At 36.5% G+C, this 21,750-nt stretch overlaps 1 protein-coding gene across 1 annotated transcript in view; it reads left to right on the top strand.

Annotated features, from left to right (window-relative positions):
- The window catches only part of PGR (progesterone receptor), a gene marked incomplete at both ends in the record, with an annotated part of 37,315 nt that extends 17,449 nt beyond the window's left edge, over nt 1–19,866 (top strand). Inside the window, 5 exons of the mRNA XM_084293207.1 lie at nt 7,712–8,014; nt 9,214–9,358; nt 12,356–12,486; nt 17,421–17,578; nt 19,711–19,866. Of these exons, the coding sequence (XP_084149333.1) occupies nt 7,712–8,014; nt 9,214–9,358; nt 12,356–12,486; nt 17,421–17,578; nt 19,711–19,866 (893 nt within the window). The remainder of the gene's footprint in view (nt 1–7,711; nt 8,015–9,213; nt 9,359–12,355; nt 12,487–17,420; nt 17,579–19,710) is intronic.
- Nucleotides 19,867–21,750: the final 1,884 nt, after the last annotated feature.

Here is a 21,750-nt window from a genome sequence, read left to right as displayed (position 1 = left end):
AAAGGTAGTAGAAAGCAAGAAAGAATGTATTTTCAAATTGAATTAAAAATAATAATAAAAAAGGAACAGACAATATATGATTTACTTCTAGTATGTTTTAGTTCATCAAACATTTCTCTCTCTGCATTTATATATTGCTTTTTTTCCCTGAAGGAAGAACTGGCATTATATGCTGTTGGTAATTTCATTATTTTTCTGTGTCTGTGTCCATTCATAAATTAACATTTGTATGTAGTTTGCAGGCTGACATTTTGATTGCACAGCTGTATGTTTTCAGATCCTGCAGTACTGTGTTGCTGCTGGAGTATTTTGCATACGCGGTCGTCATGTCATTCTTACATTTTATACGTTTATCAGTGATGTAAATCAGTAGTTCCCTACCAGTGAGCAGCTGTTGCTGGCTCTCTGCATTTCATCCTCTGTAACAGACAGTGCTGCACCTCCAGGGAGCAGTCTGTGTAACGACAAGAGGGAGAGGCAGTGCTGTGATATGGATTCTGTTTTGTGTATTGCTCCTGAACCTCCCTGAAACCTTCAACACTACCTCTCCTTTGAGTCCTCTTCTTCAAACTAGATCCCTCTCACCCCACAGCACTGGAAACAGAACAGTGACAGACATCAGTGTAATTGGTGTTACTGTCTGTTGCTCCTTCCTGCACCTTGGGAGAGCAGTGCTTCCTCTTGGTAAAAAGAATGGAGCTGCCAAGGATGTTGATGGCACTGGGCTGGGGAAGGAGGAACAAAGTTAAGAGAACATGTGGTGGTGGTTTAATACCAGTAGGTAGCTCAGCACCACCATAGCACTCTCCCCCTTCTCAGAAAAACAAGGGGAGAAAATATGATGAAAAAAAAACATCTTATGGATTGGGATAAGGACAGGGAGATCACTCACCAATGACAGTCACAGGTAAAGCAGACCCAGCATAGCGAGATTATTACCTACTGCTACCAGACTAGAGAAGTAAGAACTAAAAGCAAACTAAAAACAAATTCCCCCCATCCACCCTATTCTACCTCCTCCCCCCCAGCAGCACAGGGGAACAGGGAATGGGGGCTGCGGTCAGACCCTCATGCATCGTCTCTGCTGCTCCCTCATGGTCCCTCTCTGCCCCTGCTCCCTGTGGGGTCCCTCCCACGGGATGCTGTCCTTCCCAAACTGAGCCTGTGGGGGCTGCCCACAGGCTGCAGCTCTTCAGGAACTGATCCCATATGGGACTGTATCTCCAGATGCAGCCTTTCAGGAATGGATGAAATCAAACAGGTACAAGACTATGGGACCCGATCCCATGCATCCTAGGGTCCTAAGGGAGCCGTTTGAAGTAGTTGCCATTGCAATTAGTTGCCACTCTATCCACCATATTGGAAAAGTCTTGGCAGTCAGGTGAAATCCCTGGTGACTGGAAAAAGGGGAACGTCACTCCATATTAAAAAAGGATAGAAAGGAAGACCTGGGGAACTACAGACTAGTGAGCCTCACCTCTGTGCCTGGCAAGATCATGGAACACATCCTCCTGGAAGCAGTGTCAAGGCACATGCAGGACCAGGAGGTGATGTGAGGCAGCCAGCATGGCTTCACCAAGGGTAAATCCTGCCTGATCAATCTACTGGCCTTCTATGGTGGAGTGACTGCATCAGTCAACAGGGCAAGACCGACTGATATCATCTAACTTCTGTAAGGTGTTTGATGTGTTCCAACAATACATGCTGATCTCTAAACTGAAGAGAGAGATATTTGAAAGGTGGACCATTTGGTGGATAAGAAGTTGTCTGAATGGCCACAGACAAATAATTGACAATGGCTCTATGTCCAGGTGGAGGCTGGTGACGAGCAGTATCCCTCAGGGGTCTGTCTTGGGACCAATGGTGTTTAGTATCTTTGTCAATGACATAGACAGCGGGATCAAGTGCACCCTCAGCAAGTTCACGGATGACACCAAGCTGAGTGGTGCAGTCAGTACAACAGAAGGAAGGGATGCCATAAAAAGGGACCTTCACAGCTAGATAAGAGGGCCCACATAAACCTAACAAGGTTCAGCAAGTCCAAGTGCAAAGTGCTGCACCTGGGTTTGAACAATCCTGGACGTGAGTACAGACTGAGAGAAGAACTCATTGAGAGCCCTGTGGAGAAGGACTTGGGCTTCTGGTGGATGAAAAGCTCCACATGAGCCAGCAGTGGGCATTTGCAGACCAGAAGGCCAACTGCATCCTGGGCTGCATCAATAAAGGAGTGGGCAACTGGTGGAGGAAGGTGATTGTCCCCCCCGGCTCTGCCCTTGTGAGGCCTCATTTGAAGTCCAGCATCCAGGTCTGGGGCTCTCAGCACCAGAAAGTTGTGGATCTGTCAGAGTGGGTCCAGAAGAGGGCCATGAAGATGATCAGAGGTCTGGAGCACCTCTCTGAGGAAGAAAGGCTGAGAGAACTGGAGATGTTCAGCCTGCAAAAGAGAAGACTCTGGAATGATGTCGTTACAGCATTTCAGTACTTAAAGGGGGCTGATAAAAAAGATGGAGAGCAACTTTTTACATGGGTGGACAGTAGTAGGACAAGGAATAACCATTCTAAACTAAAAGAGGGTAGGTTCCTATTATATGTTAGGAGGAAATTCTTCACTCACAGGGTGGTGAGGCACTGGAACTGGTTGCCCAGAGAAGCTGTGGATGCCCCATCCCTGCAAGATGTTCAAGACCAGGCTGGGTGGCATCCTTTCAAGGGATATCTGGCAGCTGGGTTGGAAGTAAACAATCTTTAACATCTCTTCTAACACAAGCCATTCTATATGGTTCTAGAACTGCTCTCCAGTGTGAGTCCCCCACAGGTGGCAGCTCCCCCCAGACCCCCTGCTCCTGCATGGGCTCCTCTCCACGGGCTGCAGCTCCGGCCCGGGGCCTGCTCCTGCGGGGACTCTCCATGGACCGCAGCCTCCTCCATGCCACATCCACCTGCTCCACCGGGGGCTCCTCCACCCATGCGGGGGCTGCAGCATGGAGATCTGCTCCATGTGGGACCCATGGGCTGCAGGGGGACAGCCTGCTCCACCAGGGGCCTCTCCAGGGGCCGCAGGGGAACTTGTGCTGCCTTGTGCCTGGAGCACCTCCTGCCTTCCTGCTGCACTCCCCTTGGGGACTGCAGGGCTGCTTCTCTCTCAGCTCTCACCCCTCTCTCCCAGCTGCTGTAGCACAGCAGATTTCCCCTTCCTTCAATCTGCTCTCCCAGAGGCTCACCCAGTGTCGCTCATGGCTCAGCTCTGGCCAGCAGAGGGTCCCTTTTGGAGATGTCTGGAGCTGGCTCTGATCTGACGTGGGGTATCTGCTGGGCTTTGCTCACAGAGGCCACCCTGAAGCATCCCCCTCCACTCCCCCACCCCCCACCCAAAATGTGCATTTTGTGATTTCTATCCTTCAGATGGAACTTTCATAGATGAACTTCTCTTTTACTCCTAATTGGTTTCCTAATGCTAGCCTTCAGACAAAAAACAAAGACCTTCAGCATAGCTTAATCATGGTAAGAAAGACTGAGATTTTACAGACTGTTAACGATGAGATTCTCTGTGGGAATATTGTCTTTAAGTTCTATGTTTCATAACCAAACAATCAATCCACTTTCTAATCTTCCACCTAATAGGATAGTAGAAAGTTGTGTCAAGTCCTTGAATAAACACACACAGCTTTTTATTTCCTATCAGTGGATCTGTGATTTTCCCAGGCTGAATATCACTGATTCCTTGTTCTGCTGTACTGCTAAATTATCACATTATTCATTGTTTCAGTCAGCTTTCAGTCCACATTGCAGTGATTAGATGTAGACAAATCTTAATTAATTTTCCAGGTAATATTTTATGAGGTAGTGTCAAAAGGCTTATTAAAATCAAGATGTATTACTTCTGCTTTTCTGCTTTGTTCCTCTATTTTGTATACACCCTCCTAAGGTGTACACAGCTTGTTCTTCTACACAAAACGTAAGAGCACAGTGACCTTAAAGTTGGAGCCGTAGTGTTCTGTCAAGAATAATAAATTGTTGACGTTTTCCACCTGATTAGAGGGTATGGGAAAAGATAGCGAGATGTTAGCCTTTTACTAGAAATCGAGCCATTTTAAAATAAAATTTCCACTATCAATCATGTCTGATTTGCTGCTTGATTCTGTATACCTAGTTAAAATAATACTAAAATACAGAATTATGTATTATGGAGAAAATCATAATGTATTTGTTAATGACATAAAATAGATATTAATTTTGTTATTTATGTCTTGTTATGTCTATTTATACATGCAGTATACAAATACAGTATCACTTTCTATTAGTAATAAATCAAGGGTAAGGGAACTGTGAGTAGCAGGAAGCTGCTTCAGTGACTGGCCACCAGTAAATATTATCCTACTTAATACAAATTAATAAAAATATTACAAAGAAAAGGTATTCTGTTTAAATGTGCAGATTGGTTTTATACTAAGATGAATAGTTGCCAGGGTGGATTAGTATTCTTTTTACATTACAAGAGTTAGCAGAGGCATTTGTTTATCTTAAAGCAGGAAATTATATGAATGTTTTTGTAAACTGCAGTTGAAAAACTAGGCTGTAGTCAAATATTTGTTGCTTTCCCTATGTCCTTAAGAGTTTGCATTAATTTGACATGGTCTCCTTGTGGTAGATGGAAAGTTTACTGTGAGTTATCAGTAGTCACCTTTCCAGTAGATAGGTAACAAGTGAGGTTGCTTTACTGGTGGCTGTTGAGCAACATAATTAGAAATAAACACATAACTAATTCTTCAAGTCAGTGCAACATTAATTCAGATACATTCAATCACTTGGAAACATGGGTACTTATTAACTACTAACATTTCCACGTGATAAGTACTCTGTTTGGTTTCTTTCTTTCTTTGTTCTCTGAACTGTAAAAGTATCTGAAACCATTATTTCAGAAAATACCTGAAATCATTATTTATGAACTATCAAATTAATTGTTCCTTCTCTGCTTTCCTTCATACCTAAACAATACTTAGTGGGAAATTCCCAGCATTTTTAGGTCTATATATAGCTTTGTTATGGTAGAAATTGGTCCTAGGTCTCTTGAGATATTATCATACTGCCTTGTTTTTCTTTTTTTTTTTTTTTTTTTTTTTTGTCTGGTTTGTTGGTTGGCTTGGTTTGGTTTGGTTTGGTTTGGTTCAGATATATAAGGTGTAAGGTATAAGCTGGCGTTTGGTTCATTAGGAAGGAGTCACTGATCAGGAATATTTATATCCTTACCTCAGGTGATAAAATGAACATAAGATTGTTGGGACACTTCATACAAAACTAATTAAACCCACAGTCAAGTCAGTGGGACTATGACCTTTGACTTCATTGGATAATGACTGTTCCTGAAGAGCTTATCCTTCTTATTTATGCTATTAATAACATGTTTCTTGAAATTTTGTTTAGCATTTTAGTATTTATTTTATCTCTGGATTCTAACTACTATTTTAATTTAAAATGAAGTTTTGTCATTTTGTATACAATTTTTATTTATTGTTTAATGATTAAGTATGCATATTTGTGATAGGAAAACACTAAACACTTTTATTTTCTTTCTTTCTTTTTTTTTTTTTTTAAAGCAGATTTTAACTTTTTGGGTTGCACTCATCTGCTTAATGCTGTCTGGTTCAAAAACAAGAGGATTCATTCTGCCTTCAGCTATGCCAGCAGGCATCAAGAGTAGTTAATCAAAGTCATAGACTGTATAAAATATGTAGAAAAAACACAAGGAATCTTCCTATGGTTGATGTATTAATCTAGCTTGATGTTATACTATTAATGCACTAATAGATGTTCTGATGAGGTCAGTGTAACTCTCTAATTGTTCATCTTTGATACTACAAAATGGAGATGCTGGATTTTCATAAAATTTATTATCTTGTATAATATGGGAGCATCTGAAGAAAATGGAATAGACATGCTCTTAAGTAAAGCTACTTTTATTGAAGCCTTCTGTTTTAGTATGTAGTTTAAGAGACAGAAACTTTCCAAGGAGGGAAGTAATTGATAAGTCTGACTATGCTAATGTTTCTACATTCCTTCCGTGACCAGTTGAGAAAGGATTCAGATCACATGCTGAAGTTGAAGTATGCTTCCTTACTCCACTGTCCTAGAGCCTCTTTTGTGCGTAGGTTGCATGGGTTCATATAACTCTGTTTCATTTCTTTAGGATGCTCTATTTCCCTTGTATAATCTTTCACTTTAAAACAAAAGTACTATTTTTTAGAAGATAATTTGATATGCATATTATAAATGGAATCTCAATTCAACTAAACACACTGTTACAATTCTACTACCTTTCACCTCCAAAAGTAAATTTTAGGGTGTTTTTTGCATTTTGCCATTTTAAAAGGCAGTTTCTCAATGGTCCAGCAATTTGATAGTCAAGGATTTTATTTTCAGCCAGTGAATTTGGTGCATCTCTTTTTCTACTGTTGTAAAGTATGCAACCTTAAGTAAAAATATAAAGGTGATTTCTCTTTTTTTTTTTTGAGCAGAAAATTCTTCTTCCTTGCTGTGTTTTTTAAAGTTGAAACATGTAAGCTTCTTATTTTTCTTGGAAGAATAACTTACCATTTGCTTGCAGTCACCCTGAATCTCTTTAATTGTTTCACTGTCATCTAAATCAGATCATAAGTATCAGCAACCTTATTGCATTTTGTACTTGTTATGACATGCTTTTTTCACTGAGGAAAACACGTTTGGCAGAACTGAGGAATTTAATGATGTAACAACAGATTTCACCTTTGAGGGTATATTTAGAGAGAATGTGTTCCATGCAGGGATTTCTACATGGGTGCGACTTTTCCTTGAAACATGTTCTTTCTGAGCATTGTTGCCTTCGAGCCTGTGCAGGTTTGATCTGTGTCCATATGGTGCACTGCGAGCATGTTGCCATGAAAGAAATTTAAAGAGTTGCTACCTAGAGCTATGTATATTTACACAGACATACCAGATGTAGTCTTTGAGTTTATTTTGGGAAAGCAGTTCAAGGTGGTGTTTTTTGTTTTGTTTTGCCTTTTTTGTTGTTGTTGTTGTTGTTAGTGTTATTCAACTGCAGTATTGAAATAAGAATTGCACTGCAGAAAGCGAAGGGTTTTCTAAGTGTTAGCATGTTTTTACAGTATCTGTTGATTTTCATTCATCCTTCGAACTCTATTTTCATTCTTGTTAAGAATATAAAATTATTACATTAAAGATTATCAAGATAAAATTTAGCCATGACACTGAAATGCTTTTATGGAACTGAAGGAAAGGAATTTCGATATCTAATAATTACTTACTTGCATTTTTCTTCTTGAATGTTAGAGAGAAAAAATAAACAGTATCCTTAATTAACACTGAATAGCAACTGAAATGTAGAGCCAGCTGGCTCAGCTGTCAGCCTGTGATGGAACAGTGGGAACTGAACCAGAAAAAACTTTCTGAGGTTACTGTAACCTAGAATTCATGCAATAATTTTAATGGGTGGGTGACATTCATCTCATAGAGCAGGGAGGAGGATATGGAGGAAGAAACTCTTAAGAATTTTCCATGATTATTTCTTAATTATATAAATACTCAACAAATAGGAAACTTATTCAGAAAACAATTTTAGTTTCCTAGTGTAGATGGAAAGTGTAATCTAGCACTACTGGAAAATAGTGATGTTTCTGTTTAATTCTTTTTAACAAATTAACGATTTTCTTTTTTTCAGGTCGAAAATTTAAAAAGTTTAACAAAGTTAAGGTTGTGAGAACATTAGATGTCGCTCTCCAGCAGCCAGCAACTCTTCAAGATGAAAGCCAATCTCTAACCCAAAGGCTGTCCTTTTCTCCAAATCAAGAAATACAGTTTGTTCCCCCAATGATAAGTGTTTTACGAGGCATTGAGCCAGAAGTTGTCTATGCTGGTTATGACAATACAAAACCTGAAACACCAAGTTCCTTGCTGACCAGTCTCAATCATCTTTGTGAGAGGCAACTTCTTTGTGTAGTCAAGTGGTCAAAATTGCTACCAGGTAATAACACTTACATGTAGTGAATTCTAGTTAAGCAAATGTGTCATGGGACGAGCAGTCAAAAGAGAACATTGCTTGTTTATTGTCTGCATGGTATGTAATTCTTCAGAAATTGTTAAAGGATTAAGTTTCCACTTCATCAGATAATACATGCACTAATCCAATACATTTTAATAGGAGGGCCTTCATAAAGGAAAGCATATTTAGAGTTATTAAAAAAAAAAAAAAAAAAAGCCCAGAGTGTTCCTATTTTTCCACCATTATAGCAGCTTTTCCATCCTAACCCTCCTCCTCTACTATTAATTCTTATGGTGTTTTTTTTTTTTTTTTTTATTTTCTTAATTGAGTTCTGCATATTCTTCATTCTTATTTTTTAAAAAAGAAACAGGGACGAACAGTATTAAGAAAGTATTAAGAAGCAACTGAATTTATGAAGAAACAAAGATTACAAAAAAAAAAAAAAAAAGCAACTCATATTTATATGTCCATGTTCTCTGTCTGGTGATAGGAGCCTGATTCTGTAATCTATAAAAAACAACATATGAAGCTGAAAGCCTGGAAATATGTGAGCTGAACTGACACCTCACTGCTGCAGGAAAGTGTGATACCACTTGCTGCTCCTCCCCATTACAGCTTGGGCTTGTCAGACCTCTTAGCTGAACTGATTCATCTCATTAAGTGAGAAGAAAACAACCTTTATTTATTTATTTATTTATTTATTTATTTACTGTCTGATTTTCTGATGCTTTATGAGCTGAACCAGTTAACTGAGGCATAGCATTAATGGCTGGCTTGAAGGAGGTTAACAGGACCAGGTAATGAAGAACAGGACTTTTGGTGGCAGGAAGCTGTTAGATTGTCTCTGATACCTTATAGCAATCTTTAAAGATATCAAAGAGCAAAAGTTATTGTCAAATCCACAGATGAAGATTCTTCTCTGGATTTAAACAGAAGAAATATATTAATAGGTGGATGTTTGTTGTATTACAACTGTATCTCTTGTTAAGAACACTTAAGTCAGTGATTATACAAACCTCACAAATTTCTGACAGCTACACCCTCAAAAGCATTCATCTGTTCCTGGTTTTATAGTTTATGCCCAAAGCTGTAATCTTCAGAACATCTACTTAGCTGTTGTCTAAATTTAAAGTCTAAATGTCTAAATTATAAAGTATTTTATCTTTTAATTCTATTTCCAGGATTTCGGAATTTACATATTGATGATCAGATAACTCTCATCCAGTATTCCTGGATGAGTCTAATGGTTTTTGCAATGGGATGGAGATCATACAAACATGTCAGTGGTCAGATGTTATATTTTGCACCAGATCTGATTCTAAATGAGTAAGTAGACTCTGCTGTTGCACAATATGAATGACGTTTTGATTTCTTTGTGTTAATGAGAATGTGAGTTCACTGAGGCCAAGATTTCATTCATTATTTGTTCTGTTTCAAAATTAACAGCAGAGGGAAGTCCTCTGATCACATCATCACAAAAAAAAAAAAAAAAAAAAAAGGAGTAATATTGTAATTATATTAAATAAGTATTCTAATCATATAAAATAATATTGTAATTATCTAAGAGTTGGTTTTTTTTGTTTGTTTGTTTTGTTTTTTTTTTTTAAGAGTGATACTGTCAGAAAATTTATGTGAACTCAATAAGACAAGAGTTCATGTTCAATAAATGGAAATAAGTGGGATTTCCTTTGGTCATCGTTGTTCGGGTGGTTTTTTTGCCAGAAGTTTGTATATAGCCTAAAGTAGTGTTGACACTTTCTGATAAAACTGTGAATTTCAGAAGTACATTTCATGTTATAAAATTGTAATAATCTATCAAGAAAAAGTGAAGATCAAAGATAAAATATTAGAGACTGTTCTTTTGTTTTGATTTTAGAGTGGGATTTTGGTTTGGATTTTCCTTAACTATGCTGATGAATTCAGATAACTTTAATTTCAATCTTTTTCAGCTCTGCATCTTAGTATTATCAAAGCTTTAATTTTAGTTATTATACATGGGAATCTTCCAGGAAAAGTTAAACAATGTTGTCTTCCTATGTATTTTTTTTCCTAATATATTTTTCTTATTTTTAAGATCCTAAAAATCTCGTATGAGGTGAAGTAAAAGTTAAACATATTTTCTCATAAGTCATATCTGTTTAAAGGTTAAGAGGTGGACTTTGAGAAGATCTAGGCACTCAAATTTGAAATTGATAGACATCCAGAATTTTGTGAGTGGTGTTATTTATACAAAATATTCAGGGGAGCAGGCTGTATAGTTTCTGATCTTTTCTCTTCCAGATAGTTGTATATCACTGTGAGATTACAGAGTAATGAATTCTTTCATCTCCCATGTATATTAATTTTATTGTACGATTGAAACAGTTTGAAGGGATGAGACTGAGTGAACTTTGGACTGTATCCTAGTCTACTCTGATATATACTCAGAAATCCAATATGAGATGGCTTTAGGAACTAATAGCATGTTATGGGGCATTACCCTGTGTGTATACCACTGCTGCCACCTTATGAAGAAAAAAATTAAGTTCTTTCTTCTAGAAGAGGGTTGAGATTTATTGAACCTGATTATAATTCCTCATAGACAGCTTCTCGTTTGCAGCTGAATACCATTTACCTAGAGAAAGAGGTGAACTGCCAACATACACTTCTCTTGGTTGTAGAATATCTCATCAGCATCATGTTAAAAAAGTTATAATCAAAGAGCTGGACAGGAAGAATAACTGGTACACTAAATCAGAGCTACCACTGTTTATCGGGAGAAAAAAAAAAAAAAAAAAAGTTATCTTTTAAGGCAGTATAATGTAAGCCACTTCCTTGTCTACAGTGATACCTAAGGCTGTACTTCCATGATCACTTTAAGAAAAAGTAACTGCTGAACACCACCAGAAATGTCAATGCTGTCTGCCTCCTTGCCCTGGTCACGCATGCCCATAATTTCACTTAAACTGTTTCACTTGCTATCTGTCTGCACTGTAAAACAGATAAAGAAATTATATGTTCTAGAAATGCCATAGGAAAAAAAAAAAGCCAATTGAGCTCATCCCCAGTCTGAGTCACGACATGGCAGGCAGTAATGCCAGGAGAGTAGGAGTGCACACCTAGAAGAGGGAAGAGAGAACAAAAATTCCCTCTACAGTGGCAACACACACTTAAGTTATTTGAAAATGACCATGAAACCACATTACAAAGATTGTTTTGCAGCCACTCTGTCATTTAGTGAATTTATCCAGAGTTCTCTGTGAGAACGACTTGTTCAGTAGTATCAATTTCAGACCAAGAAGGCTAGGAGTGCTAGGTTGACAATGATTTCATGACTTAACATTAAAACACCAAAAGGCTTTACTGTTACTTTTATTTTGCAGTGCCTAAAAATATGGGTATGAACAGCATTTAGTGTACCTTGAAATCTGCTATCACTCATCTAAGATACTGCTTATGAGTAGAGAAGAATATCAGATATAGAAAGAGAGATTTAAACTGGATATGGAAATAAACAATCCTATGAGATCTAACAGATCAAAATTTCATTTTTAAGTCATTGGAGACCCAGTGCAAATTTTCAGATGTAGAAAACTGAAAAAAAAAATCATTTAAGATAGCAATTACACTTTAAATAACATAAGAAAACAAACAAACAAACAAACAAACCCTCAATGCTTTGAGAAAAGTCTTTTATTCATTGAAAATATCTTCTATTTCTATTGTTGAGAGTACTATATCCAGTCAGGTTGGAATGCTTGTCTGAATTTCTTAGGTTTACAATTCCCATTGTAACAAGTGATAAGACTACCTTTGGTCTCTTAGAGTGGGGCAAAATTTAATCATGTTGTTGGACCTAATTTATTTGGATCATTATGCAGCTTTCTAAAATTATCATATTTTATTGGATCTTCAGGTGAACGTACAATGAATTCTGTTTAGTTTACAAATTTCAAAATGCTATTGTTGCAGTCATTTCAGTTATAAACTGTCTTCACAATAAATATATTCAATAAAATATAACCAGTGCATCAAAATCTCAAAAAGAAAAGTAAGATCAGAGTGCTGCAAAAGACTGAACAATTTTACATATTTTCTTGTGAAATGGACTATTTACAACTGCATGAGTTTTAACATTCAAAACAGCAGCATATTCCTTATGATTAAAAAACTAGTATAGGTACCAAAAAAATAGAAAATTGTTTATATTTCTCTTAATTTTAATAATGTGATAATTAAGCTGCTAACAAAACACTTACTTCAAACAACTATTAGCTGAGCTGCTTCTTTTCTTTGTTTTCACATTTTTGTTTTTCCTTTTGTTTTCCCTTTTCTGGGTGTAAGACAGAGGATGAAAGAATCATCGTTCTATTCACTGTGTCTATCCATGTGGCAACTCCCACAGGAATTTGTCAGACTTCAAGTTAGCCAAGAAGAGTTCCTATGTATGAAAGCTCTGTTACTTCTTAATACAAGTAAGTTCCTTTATTTCTTTGTAACATATCACTAGTAAAATTTTAGTTTTGAATAACATTGTTTAACTAGACAATTGCTGAGCTATCTGGCTAAACAAATGGAAAACTTCTTTAGGAGGAAAACGTTAGTATTGCAAGACCTAAAAGTATGCTTGTAATGTTTATAAGGAACAAATAATCTGTGTTTCATCATTGGTTTTATACTGTATAAAGGCACTGGGGAAATATTAGATCCCTTTTCAAATACTGGTGTACTGTATTAAATATTTTCAAAGCAAGTATATGGATTTGCTGTCAGAAAGCTGTTCACTTTAAATGACTCTACACAGATAAAGGAACCCCTATAAGCCCTACACCCCCTCTATATTAGAAATACATAACTATATGTATTTAATTATTTTTCAGGTTTTTGACTGAGGGCTTTATTCTGGCCAAGAAGTTAAAGTGTGCTTACTCAAAAGAATTAAGAGAGTGGACATGGCAAACAATGCTACCATTTATTTTTTATTTTATTTTATTTTTTATTATTATTTTTACTTATAGAGGTTTAGCACAGCTATAAACAAGTAGATTTTTTTTTAGTTGTTTGCTTGAGAACAGTCTGCTCACTTCAATCATACACATCTTTGTAAGAATACCATATACAGCATTACATTAAACTTTAATTGGAAGATGTGGTAGTTGATAAAATTATCTTCTGAAGCTTTTTCTAAAACACAAACATCAGTACATCTGCTGATGCCCTAAACAGTCCCCAACAAGAAAGTTTTTAAATTGTACAGCTGCTAAGCACTAAGCACCTCCTAGAACTAGAAGGGGAACCAAACATTTAAGTTTAGTTCTCTACATACTTACTGAGTGGTAGAAGAGATGTGTGAGTCCTTCATAACCTGCTATTTGGCTATATAAAGGCTCAGCAAAAGATAAAGAATAAAGATTTGTTCACTCTTAAACTTTACTTGGCTGTTATTTGCATAAGTTCATGCTTAAAAAAGCCTCTGATCAGCAGAACACCAGAACACAAGGAGTAAAGATTAGAATTAGCTCATATGAATATGAAAATTACTAAAATAATAACAAAATAGCATACACTCTGCTAAAGCAATAAAAATAATGTGGACAAAAATCTCTGTGATTAGTCAATCTCTGATAACTGCAGTCGCTTTCTTGGAATTGCATCAAGGTTTTGAATGTATTTTTTGAATGTATTAAGCATTTTCCACCTTTCCATCACTTATTGAACTCTCTTGTCTATGTGAATTTTAGAGGGAAGTCTTAAATTTCAGTGAAATGTTGGTACATTTGTGACATTCCAGCTCTCCACTTCCATACAATAAAGTTCAAATGAAATTTTTAAAAATACTCCACTGGTCAACTCCCTCTCAGTTAAGAGCGGATCAGTATTCAGTATTCATCAGTAACAGTATTCATCAACCTACTATTCTTTATCCATTTCCCTCAGAACCTCATTTTTAAGGTCATGTGTTTATATATATGCAAGAAATTAATTTTAAAAACATGAAAGTATTTTTACCTGTGCTGATAAGTTTTGCTTTTTGTTCTCTCCTACACTTATTGTCTTATAGGAAAAAACAATTTGTCAGATCTTTGGGAAAAGGAACACACCTAACCGTTGTTGCTGAGACATTTAGTAAACGTTTGGTACTGTATAAATACAATACTCTCCACAAAACTGTGTTCAAAAAACCATATAACCTGATTGTTGCTTTAAAGTGTTTTTTTAAGACTGTTTTTATTTCAGTCATGCTATTCACCTTAATCCTCTTCAAATGTGAAAGTATGGCCATTTCAAACTTTCATATACTAACAGTAAATCAAGTCTGAACTTCTAGTCTCTCATTCTGTCTTCTATTTAATTTATTATTTAGATGAACTAGTTTTACTTTTTATATCATTTTAAAGAAACGTAATTTGTATTAAACATAAATGTCAACATCAATACATTTTTAATTCTGAATGGAAACCCAAACTTAAGTTTTAACATTATTTTAAATTTTACCTTTTTCCTCTGAGTTTGCTGTGGTTTAGTTTTTTCACTGCACTTGTGACAGTTTTAAAGCTGTCTTGAAAGTAGAAGTAGTGATTGCAAAACGTGGACCGACTTTTTCATTTTCTGTAATTGTTTCCATTTTAAAGTTCCTTATATGCTTTACATATTTACACATTTTATATGCTGTGCTGTTACAATGCCCCGAAGTTCTCAACAGTACTCCATCTAGCAGATGCCGCATGCATCAAGGAAGTAGTACTCTGAATAGTTCAGAACGAACAGGGTTTATGAAAGTAGAGCTATGCCAGAAAAGAGAAATAATCTCATAGCAAGGTCAGTTTTAACTCCAATGTTCAGATTTTCTGATTTAGAGGAATTACAAAAACTTTGCTGCATAAGATTTTGACTGGGTTATTGCCAGTGAATAAAAGTGCTGGCGTTCTTGACTTATATTCAGGGAAAAGAAGCATTTGAGCTATCTGTACTTAAACTGAATTTGTTCATGTAAAACCCTGTAATTTGTCATTCAAATAAATATCTTAGAGTGGCTTTTTTTTTTTTTTTTTTAATGATTAGATGGGTATGTGACTGTGCTATCACAGAATTCTGGGGTAACAGGCCATGCATTGTTGGAAGAATTCTTTAACTCAATTAACAAGGCAACTGTAAGGTTTAATTGGTGTTTTAGAGACCTAAATCAAAGATAGCATTCATCTAGCTTAGAAGGTTCCTAAATTCCTTCAGAATGCCTTTCTGTAATTCTGCTGTTAGACATCCCCAGAACCATCCAGGCTTTAAAAATTATGATCTTTTTCAATAACATAACTACTGCTCCCCACTTAGTATTAGTTCTAAACAAGTTGTATTCTCCATAAAACAGAACTTTTCTATTCAGACCCTCAACAAGTAGCTCAGCATTTCATCTTCATCAGCTGCCAAAAGAAATCTAACATGACACATGACATCCCTAAAAGCCGGACTATTATTAGATAATGTTGCTATGAGCTTCGTTTTTGTCGAAGCAATCACAATTTCTGTTGTCTGAAAGTGAGCTTGCTATTCTGTGTATATGTGTCTGTCTCCCTCCTTCTCTCAGACATTCAGTTGTCTGAGGAGATACTGACAAAAGCCATCTGTGGCAAAGTGGACTATTTCCTTTCTTGGGCACTCTCTTACAAAATACGAGGCCTCTGCTTAAATCAGAGTAGAGTAGAGATTTGAGCTTTGCTTTGTCAGCTGTCCCTGGACTCGAGGTGAGGGCAACTCTTAATTTTAATGTGTGTGTGAAATGTCTCTCTTTCCCCCTTACTTCTCCTGAGGAACCAGACATGACTTAGGCAGTTGATTTCAGAACAGAGTTTATGGCTTCTGAAGGAAGAGCTGTGCTTCTCTCAGTGCAGGCCTTACTACCTAATTCCCTTTCAGTTAATGGGCATAGGTCCAACTCCTGTGCAGCCATCTCCTTTTTGGGTAGCTTCTGTTTTTAGAATTTCACTCTTAGATATCTAACAACACTGTGCATTGTAACAGAGAGTCAGCATGCACAGTTATTTTCTTTAATTTCAGAATTCAACAAATCACCTGAACATTAGATGTTACAGTGTTGAATAGTTCTATGTCATTATGAAGCACATTTCCATTTATTTCTTTTTTAAGAGATTCAAATGAAATCAAGTCATGGCCTGATACTTACCATGACTAGATTGAAGGTATACTAGATGCCTACCATGTGATTTATTTAATTATGTGAGCCCATGAGATTCTTTTAGAGTCCGTGGAGAGAAATAAGCATCTCTACAGCAAAATTCATGTCTTTCTAAAACTAATTCTAAAACAGTGAGTGTATCTTATGCCCTATACTGAACTGACTTTCCCCACTAAAAATACAGGGAGGTGTGGTAACCAGCTCAGATGGAGATGCCTATGTTCTGAAATGCCCTTCCCTATAAACTTGCTGTCAGAATATGAAATGTTAAATGTGACATTACAGTGTGAAAAGTTATTTGAAAAATAAAAAGGGGAAGGAATTTAACAGTTCTTTCAAAAAAACAAATATTTGAATCCAGAGCATATTTTAACATGTGATTACTTTAGTGAAGCAAGCATTTAGATTTGATTGCCAGATGGGAATATTTTTTTCAAGTTTCATTTTTCAAGTTTTCATTTCTTAGTTGCCTTCAAAAATTATGACTTAAAAACTACATTCTACCATGTCAAGAATATAGTGTCTAGAACTTATGCCTGTTTCTTTACAGTGGTGCCAAAGTTTATAATCTATGATTATCAGTAGTCTTACCACTAGAAGACACTAAAAGGTTAATTTCTTGGTGTTCTTTCCATGTCTTCATTTTGATCCTAACAACAGACCATTAAGAGAAGAGTTGCTCCTCCCTGCTAATTTCTCTTTAAAAATATTCACATTTAAGACTCTGAGTGTTCATCTATTTTGTTAAGTGAAAAGAGGCCCAAACAGGAAATCTGAGCCTTGGATGCTTTACTGTCTACATTACTTTAGAGTTGTTAGTTCATTCCTTGACTCCATTTTGAGGCACTCCAGATAGATCTAAGATAAATATGCTGTAAGGAGGGCTGACTAGTATGAGATGAGCCAGCCCATGATATATTTCCTCAAGAGCAGGAGTGGTTCTTTTAGCCATCTTCTTTTCAGCACATAGGTATAGCTGAAGTTTAAAACTACTTCTAGACATCAGAAGTTGGCACAATTGAGTAATTGTTGCTGATACATCATTTTAACTAATTGTATTACTGTTTCTGGAGTAGCTAAATGACAGGAAGAAGTATCTGGCATATAATAACAAATTACACTGCATATTGTGAAATGCACCATAAACTGTTCCTGTACTTTAAATCTCTCTTGTTGCCTTCAGAACAAATTGCAACACAAGTGTTGTTTTCTTTCTAGTTCCTTTGGAAGGTCTAAGAAGTCAAAGCCAATTTGACGAGATGAGAACAAGTTACATTAGAGAACTGGTGAAGGCAATTGGTTTGCGCCAGAAAGGCGTTGTGGCCAACTCCCAACGTTTCTATCAACTTACAAAACTGATGGATTCCATGCATGATGTAAGTTTACTTATTAATTTATTTTGCTTTTTAGGTAAGAAGGAACTAGAATTTTTTAAAAGTAATTTTATTGAAACTAGCTAGTTAACAATTCTAAACTGAAAATGTTGTAAGTATAGTTTTCCTTTAATGTGTGAATAATTATATATTTAATAATCAATATGTATTGTATATATATTGTATAGTATACAATATATATGGGTCTGAGAAAAAGGCCTTTGAATGCTACCACTTTGCTGCATTATTTCTGTAACTAGTACACTTGAGATCGTTGGTAGGGGTCTGTTTGTGTGTAAGTTTTCATGAAAATATTTACAAAATGCAAAGAATAGGCAATTCAAATTTCAAAGTCGGGCTACTAAGAATTAGTGAAAGATAGCTAAGATTGATTTTACAACCTCAATTCAACTACTTTTACGTGTGTATTTTATGTTGTATTTTATCTATCTATATGCTGGAATTGACTTATCTTGTAGAGCTCTAACAGTGGTATCATAGAGATTCATAAGTGTTTTAAAAGATGCATCTGAATCCTTTCCACATCCTTGAGAATCCAGCACGTATCTTATGGGCTCAACATCCACTAAAACTGGGGAATGACACTCTCTATAAACCTTTACCCATTTGAATATTGTTTTTTAATGGTTTATGTATCTCTGAAAGAGAGGCAAGAAACAGAGGTATGTGGCAATACTTCTAAAGTCTTAGCAAAGACTGTGTGAGTGGTGCTAAAATACTTTAGGAAAAGTGCTTTTTTAGTTCAGTGCTGGCTGTGAGGAACTCACAAGGAGTTTAGGGAAGGATGAGGTCTTTGCTTGTTTGTATTCTTCTTCACTTAGCAAATCTGTGTTTTATTTCACTTTTTTTTTTTTTTAATACATTCATTTTTTCATCCAAAAGCTTCCATTGTCACTAATTCCTCCTTCTGATGGGAGAAAAAAAAAAGCGAAGATCCCATTTATAGAAGTCAAGAGAGGTAACAATGTGGTTAACCAGTTAGTCCACAATCCTTTGATCCACTGCTCAAACTTGTCCATGAACTTTTATTATCCATAGGAATCACATTCACTGTTAAACTATTATATTTTCTCAGATACCAGATCACGGTGAATGAGACAACTGGTAAAAGCATCCTTACAAGTGAAGTTAGACAATAGAATATTCTGAAGGGAGGACACGAAGCCTAACTTTAAGATTTACCGGTATTCAGACTCCTGTTGTCATTTGGAACTGTCTTTGTTAAACCCTTCCCTGGAGCTTAGTCAGCCAGCTTTTACGTGCAAAAACAATTCCTGGACAGTATACTACTTGTGCTAGCCAGGTGCTCAGGAATCTGTGATCTGACAAATGGATCTGTTTTTTGGGGGGATAAAAGTTCTATCTTACTCTCTAGTAAGAATTCTCAATCTTGAATTTCAACATCTAGAGAAAAACTCTTTGAGCTGTCTGTAGAGTCAATCTCTTAATTTCAAATACTTAAGAAAAGTAAAGTAGCCTAGATGGAAGCAAGTAAGTGAGACTTACTGCAAAATATCCACCAGTTAGTTGGTTGGAATAGTGTTCGCTCCTTAGAGTATCTGACAAAGAGATGGGAGATATCAGATAGACCATCTCACTGGAGAGGCTGTATGTACATATACTTAGCAGTTGCTTTCAAGGGACAGGGTCCTATTAATTTTAATGTTAGCAGCACACTTAGGTATGGTCATAGTCAGAGCCATGGAAAACCTCACAAGGGAGTGGTAAATGCTGACTTCAGATCAATGTTTGAATAGCATATAGTAAGCAAGGCATTGAGACATGTTGTACGTGAGGATAAAATGAAAGATCGAATGCTTTTTAGTACCTGCCATTGATCATGGTGCATGTCATGAGTGAGGATGATTCCACCTTCTAATGCCAGTGAGTTCCTCTTTTTATAGGACATGCCATTTAGCTATATTTATGATTTTTACCTTGGGATGATATTTTAATAGGGAATGACAAATTATCTTCATTACTGATTCAAGGATTGACAGAGGATGGAATATAATGTCATCTGATAGATGTATGAGCTAAGTGATTGACAGCATCTTTATCTGGCTGCATTACTGTTAGCCTTATTTATCATGTTTGTGTTTTATTACTTCCAGCTAGTGAAACAGCTCCATCTCTTCTGTCTGAACACATTTCTCCAGTCCCGTGCACTGAGTGTTGAATTCCCCGAGATGATGTCAGAGGTGATTGCTGCCCAGCTACCCAAGATTTTAGCAGGGATGGTGAAACCTCTTCTCTTTCACAAAAAGTGAAATGTCTTTTCTCTTATCATAGAGATGATTTCTGGGTCATTTTTTGTTTGTTTATTTTGATCAAGATTTTGCAATGTCAGGACTTCAGTGCATTTGTCATACCCTGCCTACTGCTTTATACTTGTACCATACCCAAGCCATTTAAGCTCGATGTACATATTGTGAGTTCCTGATTCCATAACTGCACAAATCACAACCGCCATAAGAAATGTTTTGTAAACTTGAGTAGATTGCTCTTTAGATGTGCATAAGAATGACAATGAATAGAGTTTTCAGATTTCTAACAACACTTATCTTATACATTTTTCTTACATATTGCACACTTTCAAATTTCTGATATGACATGGTGTAAACTTTTTACTTTAATACGTTGTGTGCATGGGTACATGTGGGCATGTGCGTAATCCTAAAGATTTTAAAGGAATTAAAATGTTTATTACCTACATTTTCTCACAGATATTTCACTTTTTTATTTACTAATCCACCTCACAGAAACATCCTTTTAAAGTTGGCTGTCCAAGATTAAGTAGACATCACTGCAGTACATTCATGAGTAACTGAAGTGCAAGCCACTGAGTATGGATTCATATTCTTGTCTGTGCTCTTGCTGTATTGAAATTCTGAGCTCAGCATGATGTTTTCTGCATCATTCAGTGCAGTTCTTCAAAAACAGAAAGCATAGGAAAATTTCAGTATATATTACACCAGAAATAATGTATGCAAACCCACTCAGCTTTGGTTTGATTTTTCCTTAGAAGTTTGGCACTTATTAAAGCTAAATCACTTAGTTGTAATCTTAAATTTATCAACTTTAAAAGTGTGTATTTCAGAAGCTTGAAATAGAAATGTTTTCACTCACTACAACTCTTAATAAACTTAATGTTTTGAATTCCAGTGTTGAATACTCAAACAAACATTACCAGCAAATTATAGAGAGATTAAATGCAAAAAGAAATATGACTACAAACATTTTGATACACACCAGGCTCATTTTAATATCATTTAATAAAGCTACATATTTTATACTTTAAAGGCATGCTGCTATAATTGGGGTAATGGTAAGAGCTGTTGGGCTAAATTAGCTTTATACATTTTATACATTCAAGAAGAACGTCATGTTTTATCATGGAAAAGAAATACTTGACTAAAAAATGATAATGTGATGCATTTTTTTCTTTGATAGGGATATGAAACAACTCATGCATTTGAGGTAGTAAATTCTTGATATATTCACACGGAATCACAGAATAGTTTGGGTTGGAAAGGATCTTAAAGATCATGTAATTCCAACCCCTGCCATGGGCAGGGACACCTCCCACCAGACCAGGTTGCTCAAAGCCCCATCCAAACTGGCCTTGAACACCCCCAGGGATGGGGCATCCACAGCTTCTCTGGGCAACCTGTTCCAGGGCCTCACCACCCTCTGAGTAAAGAATTCTCTCTAATGTCTAATCTAAATCTATCCTCTTTCAGTTTAAAACCATTATCACTGCACTTTTTTTATGAAGAGTCCCTTCCCAGCTTTCCTGTAGGCCCCCTTTAGGTACTGGAAAGCGGCTATAAGGTCTCCCCGGAGCCTTCTCTTCTCCAGGCTGAACAGCCCCATCTCCCTCAGCCTGTCTTCACAGGGGAGGTGCTCCAGCCAAATACATGGCAAATTTTTGTCAGTCACTAAAAACAATGCCCAACTTCTCTAGCAATGTAGGAAAATCAAGCCTTATTTCAGCACTTGCTGGCCATATTCTACTGTTCTTCCCCTGCTAGATGCTGGATGCATCCATTGTGTGGGTAGTATACAGCTGATAGTAACTTGTTATGTACGGACAAATTTTTGTCAGGCAAGCAAAGATCCACCAGGAAAAAGCTACATTATGAATAGGAATA

This window comes from Netta rufina (assembly GCF_964035555.1).
Source record: "Netta rufina genome assembly, chromosome: 1".
Classification (NCBI taxonomy): Eukaryota; Metazoa; Chordata; class Aves; order Anseriformes; family Anatidae; genus Netta; species Netta rufina.
The sequence above is the reverse complement of the archived record's forward strand: the minus strand, read 5'-3'. Positions and strand labels throughout refer to the sequence as shown.